Here is a 5,780-nt window from a genome sequence, read left to right on the forward strand (position 1 = left end):
AAACGACAACAATTTATCCTCATCATTGATATTAATCGGGATACCAGTAACTCCGTTGCACTAAACACAACTAAACTCGATTCATCTAATTACGCCTATGGGGAAGTGCAACCAACAAATAAGAATCATTCGCCCAGTATAATAAACAGATCTGAATCGCACGACATTGACGCAGCCGGCAAACAAACCTAGAGTTAAAAATAAGCAGGTGGAAGAGAGAGAAAGGGTTTATGATGGTCATCACCTGGAGGTGCACCGTGTGAGCTGCTGCGTCAGGGCTTGCACCTCGTCAAAGTCCACTTCGGGCTCCTCCCTGCGATTTTCAGAGCAGGTAATTAAGATGAGTCAGTACCGAGACAGAGAGCAGAGGGAGAGATGATAGAGGGCGTGGGGGTAGACATCGGGGTAGACATCAGGATGTCGATGTCGTCGATGATCTCGGAGGCGTCGTAGATGAAGAGGCGGGAGACCTTGACGTGGTGCCCTGGTCCCACAGCTCCTCGAATGTGTCCTCGTCCACGACACCCTGGATCGACGTCGACCACGGCAAGGCAAACTGATAGGCCAAGTCAAGCCAAATTCCACAACCACACGACTAGAGGGCAGGGGAGGGGCCTCACCTCGGTGTACATGCCGGCGATATGGGCGTTGAGCTGGGCCCTACGGTATGATGTTCCAGCGATCATCGTTGGAGCTGTAGTTGGCGACTTAATTAGCCCAGACTTTTCGTACCAATGCAAATACACCTAAGCCCAGAGATGCTCTTCACGCTGTCTCGCGAACCGATAGCTTTGTGATCCCTGGATGTGACCTCACAGACCATCCATTCTGTTTTTCCCTCCTCTGGCTACTGCTCGTGGTGTCGTCGTACTCTTATAAGGAGGCCACGCTGAAATTTCAGACCGAAAGGACATGTTTAACATGCGGAAATATGGTGATTGGCTACACTCTGGGGACAACAACCAACAACAAGACTTGCTTATAGAGAAAAACAAACCGAACATACAGCAAAACAAAGTCACTAGAGGACCAACCAACCAGGTATAGGTTTTATAAACAGCCCATAGGAAGGGCGGCAACACATCCACGACACACTAAAATATGGACTTCACACTGACATCAACACACGACAATAGTTTTTGTTCACAGGGTTACGAGCCCAAAGTTTCGACACGAGAATATTCATCTAAGTTTTACGCGCACCCTTTGAAAACCGCTACATCTTCGGAGACACATGGAACACATAATGCAAGGGATTGCATGGGGCCACGTTCTCCCCCCTTCACTTGCCGCTACTTAGGAGTTAGGACCGCTTGCCGCGATCTGTTCTTCGAGCTGCATCAAAAGATGAATAATAGGTCAATGATTAAGATAAGTCTATGGCACATAATGATGCTCAAGTCACGTGGTTTCACTAATCAGCCATGTTACAAGTTAGCTAGTTTCTTATTTGCGCATTTGGCGAAGCTTAATTTAAGCTGGGAAACAAAGAATTTCTACCACTTTTTTAGCTACCATGTGCATCTACCAAGCATGATGACAAAATTACCACATAATCATTTAACGGCTAAATGAGACTTTTCGGTACCTCAAACTAAGTGATCCAAATCATAATGTCAAAAGAATTAGATTAAGTATTAAACATTGTTCCCTTTTCTCTATCTTAATATGACCAATCTATGAGTTATGAAACTAGCGGGAATTTGGTATCAAAATCCAACATTAGGCACATAAGGTGCTACCTGCATCATGATCTCCAACTCATGTCGCACATTTTAGAACTCATTCCTAACAAGAGCCAATGACATGAGACACCTGAAATAATGCAAAAATACCACATTGTCAGATTCTGAAGAGGTTAACAGAACTGAGATGAAATGGTTCAAAAATTGTAACCCTATGCTTCAAAAGAGAAAAACCTCTAGCCATATATGAATTTAGTTGTGCGATAAACAGAAGTCTAGAGCCAATAAATTACAAGAGAACCATCAAAATGTAGCATATTCAGATAATGAACTGAGTAATATCAACAATGTGATTGCAGACGAAGTGAAAAAGTAAATCAGGTTACTTCTTAACAATGTTAGATTGGTATGAGCTGAAAATAACGACAGAAAAGACAACATGAGCTGGTAGGTTTACATGGAGACATTGAAAAACAATGTTGTGAATAATTATTGTGTAACAATATTTAATAAGCTGTTGAGTTCTGACCCATGTTTGTATTGTATGGCATAGAAATTGCCGAAGTGCATGCAGGCGAGGTTTACTTGCTGTGCACCAACACTGAAACATGCAAAAAAAAATGCAGATCAGGAAATTAGGAACTTATCAAACTTATTTTAAACTGAGACGTCAACTCAATAATATTCCCAAGGAGCCATTTCCTATCATGATTGTCAACTCCATGAATTGTTTGATGAACCAGAAAAAAACACCATTGCCGTCATGTGCAATGGCAGATCAGTAGTACCAGAAATATTCAGAAAACGACAAAGTTTTTCTTGACAAACCATGAAATTGTCATGAATACCGACAAATCCGCTACACGAGACACAACTACGATCAGGTCTTCTAATTTTCGATATACGACACCCGAATCACGTCCATGACGTAGACACCCTGCGCCTGACAAATCTGAATAGAAACAACACCGTTCCAATGGAGAAACAGAAAAAATGGCCATTGGTGTTATGTAGAATTGCAGATCATTAATACCAGCCATGCTTATAAAACAACAATTTATTTCATGTTCGGACTAGAATTATGGCATTGCCCAAAGAACAGACACGATAGTAGAACAAACATTTGCAAAACGACAAAAGTTCCCCTCGCCAAGCTATATGATTTGATTGAAATTGGGAAGAATACCAAAAAAAATTGTTACACGATATATGACTAAACTCATCTCTTCTACCTATGGCTATACGGCGCCTGTAGAATGACACGAACCTCAATTGTGCGGCCGTGTCGTGAGGTACGCACCCCGTGCCGACACATCCAAATAAAGAACAACATCAATGCCGTGGACAAACTAGAAAAAACACAATTAGAGATACATAGAATAGCAGAACATTAATACTAGAAAAACCACCATTAGTAATACACAGAATAGCAGATCATTAATACCAGGAATATTCCGAAAACGACAACAATTTATCCTCATCATTGATATTTATCGGGATACCGGTAACTCCGTTACACTAAACGCAACTAAACTCGATTCTTCTAATTACGCCTATGGGGCAGTGCAACCGACAAATAAGAATCACTCGCCCAGTATAATAAACAGATCTGAATCGCACGACATTGACGCAGTGGGCAAACAAACATAGAGTTAAAAATAAGCAGGTGGAAGAGAGAGAAAGGGTTTATGTTGGTCATCACCTGGAGGTGCACCGCATGAGATGCTGCGTCAGGGCTTCCACCTCATCAAAGTCCACTTTGGGCTCCTCCCTGCGATTTCCAGAGCAGATAATTAAGATAAGTCAGTACCAAACAGAGAGTAGAGGGAGAGATGATAGAGGGCGTGGGGGGCGGACATCAGGATGTCGATGTCGTCGATGATCTTGGAGGCGTCGTAGATGAAGAGGCGGGAGACCTCGACGGCGGTGCCCTCGTCCCGCAGCTCCTCGAACGTGTCCTCGTCCATGACACCCTAGATCGACATCAACCACGGCAAGGCAAACTCATAGGCCAAGTCAGGCCAAATTCCACAACCACACGACTAGAGGGGAGGGGAGGGGCCTCACATCAGTGTACATGCCGGTGATATGAGCGTTGAGCTGCGCCCTCAGTGCTGCGGCTGCCATGGCAAGGCGAGGAGAAGTCCGGCGGTCCGGGGGACTGAGCGGTGGAGATGGGGGAAATTCGGCTGCGGATGCGGAGTGAACAAGGACGGGATCGAGGAGGAGCGGAGGTTGTATAGCTGGGCTCACGAGGGTCTCTCACGTAGGCGTTTGGCAGCGAGTGCTCTACTAGCTGTACTGCGTCGTCGGCCGGGCGCCATTAGTTAGCTTGGAAACGGCCCGCGTGCGTAATGCGTGCATGCATCATGCATTCAGGCATGGAACCACCGGTTGTGTGTCCACGTGTTCATGGAAGTGAGCGTCTGTTTCAACTTTAATCTCTTTTCCTTTCATAAAAAACTTTAGTCCCTCACAATGCTTATAGGGACGAATAGAAGACCATCCACTCTCCTCTGTCTCACTTGAGTGAATTGGTTTCGAGAGCATTCCACCACTTTTTATGATTTTCACAGTTTCACTTTCAACCCGATTCACCGCCTACATGCCCTTTACGTCCAGTCATTCCAAAGAGTACTTGCCCCCCACCCCTTGTCTTAGCGCGGCTGCTGGCACGCAGTTACCGGGGCTTCTTCCTCTAGTTCTGCCGTGATCGCGCACTCGACGTAAGAGCTTTACAAGGAGCATTGACCTTCTTCACTAACGCGAGATTGCTGGATTGGGCTTTCGCCCATTGTCCAAGATTCCCCTCTGTTGCCCCCCATGGGAGTTTGGGTTGTGTCTCAGTCCCAGTGTGGCTAATCATTCAAAAAGACCAGCTAAGCATCATTGGCTTGGCCAGCATTTACCTGACCAACTAACTAATGCTACGCAGGCTCATCAAACAATGCTTTGAACTTTCTTCAGAATTCGGCCCAAACTATTCAACAGATTCCCACGCATTACGCATCCGTTCGTCACTTTGTTCTCACCTATTCCGATTAATTCCAGCAAACGGAGGCTGTTAGGTCAAAGCCGCAGCGCACGCCCTATAGTTTTGAAGCAAGGCGAGACAACTTTAGCTATGGGGAGACCTAACCAAACATGGCGGTCAACCCCTAGAATAAATCATGCTTCACGAGTTTGCGAGCTTCAACATTCAAGCTCCTAAATTCATGGCTAATGATACAATTAGTAAAAGTAGCCTTCCGATCTATGATCCATGTATGATTGCTCTGTATATAGCTGCGCTCTTCTGATGTATATCTGCAACACTACCTTGAAATCTGAAGCCACCTGAATCTTCCTCTCATAGAGATTATCAGCAAGCGCAAGTGCCACCCTTATTGCTGAAGATTCGACAGTAGCAAGATCTAATATATGTGGGAACACAATGGCTGACACACCCAGAAAATTACATGCTTGATCTCTGCATATAGCTCCCATTGCGCCTCGAGTGCCGCCTGGTCCAACCACCGAACCCACATTGACCTTCACCATTGCTTTGGGTAGCGCTCAGCTTAGTTAAGTAACTCTGCACAAAAGCCTGAAAAGTGAAAGGACTTTTATATATCTCCTCATGTATAGCTTTGTGCCCAGCTCCCCATATCATCCGCAAAAGTGATCGTAAACATGATAAAATCCTCCTCATGTGATAACACCTCATGCATGGTGAATAGCCATTGTTTGGTGTCATCATTTACATTCAGACTCAACCGCTCGACAATTTGCTCGTATGATAGTGCCCACATGCTCCTTGAAACCAAGCAATTCAGCAGGGCGTGCCTGCACGTATCATTAGACCCGCACAAACAACAAGCACTCATCGTCGACATGTTTCTATGATGAAGAAGGACATTGTGAGTATTGTGCTAATCTCCACATGAACACCTTGATTTTCGAGGGGCTTTTATATGCCATAAGTCTGTCCATCCTGGACAATCAGCCTCTGAGTTTGATCGGCCGCCCTGCTCATACAGCCATGATTCTCTATTGATCTTGGTTCACTGTATCATCTTGTAAGCGGAATCCACAGTGAACATACCCCTTCTATCC

General features: G+C 45.0%; 1 protein-coding gene across 2 annotated transcripts; it reads right to left on the minus strand.

Moving 5' to 3' along the window:
• Nucleotides 1-1,022: 1,022 nt before the first annotated feature.
• On the minus strand, nt 1,023-3,903 carry LOC123082484 (histidine-containing phosphotransfer protein 2). 2 transcript variants are annotated; one of them, XM_044504814.1, is made up of 7 exons: nt 3,753-3,903; nt 3,543-3,658; nt 3,388-3,456; nt 2,953-3,034; nt 2,215-2,286; nt 1,743-1,815; nt 1,023-1,335 (listed from the first exon to the last, which is right to left on the minus strand). In XM_044504814.1, exons 1-6 carry the CDS (start codon nt 3,810-3,812, stop codon nt 1,789-1,791), a joined length of 426 nt encoding a protein of 141 aa, XP_044360749.1. In that variant the 5' UTR covers nt 3,813-3,903; the 3' UTR covers nt 1,023-1,335; nt 1,743-1,788. The 2 variants fall into 2 exon arrangements, with proteins under 2 accessions (XP_044360749.1, XP_044360750.1); XM_044504815.1 differs by lacking the exon at nt 2,953-3,034.
• Nucleotides 3,904-5,780: the final 1,877 nt, after the last annotated feature.

The sequence above is a fragment of the Triticum aestivum genome, chromosome 4A (assembly GCF_018294505.1).
Source record: "Triticum aestivum cultivar Chinese Spring chromosome 4A, IWGSC CS RefSeq v2.1, whole genome shotgun sequence".
Classification (NCBI taxonomy): domain Eukaryota; kingdom Viridiplantae; phylum Streptophyta; class Magnoliopsida; order Poales; family Poaceae; genus Triticum; species Triticum aestivum.

What these genes read in the sequence shown, in the direction of transcription:
- LOC123082484 (XM_044504814.1), bottom strand. Translation starts at nt 3,812, where the DNA reads ATGGCAGCCGCAGCACTGAGGGCGCAGCTCAACGCTCATATCACCGGC. An exon ending in TCACCGGCATGTACACTGAT is followed by an intron (nt 3,659 to 3,752) that starts GTGAGGCCCCTC and finishes ATGTCGATCTAG; the next exon opens with GGTGTCATGGACGAGGACAC. An exon ending in GACACGGCCGCACAATTGAG is followed by an intron (nt 2,287 to 2,952) that starts GTTCGTGTCATT and finishes TGCATGTTTCAG; the next exon opens with TGTTGGTGCACAGCAAGTAA.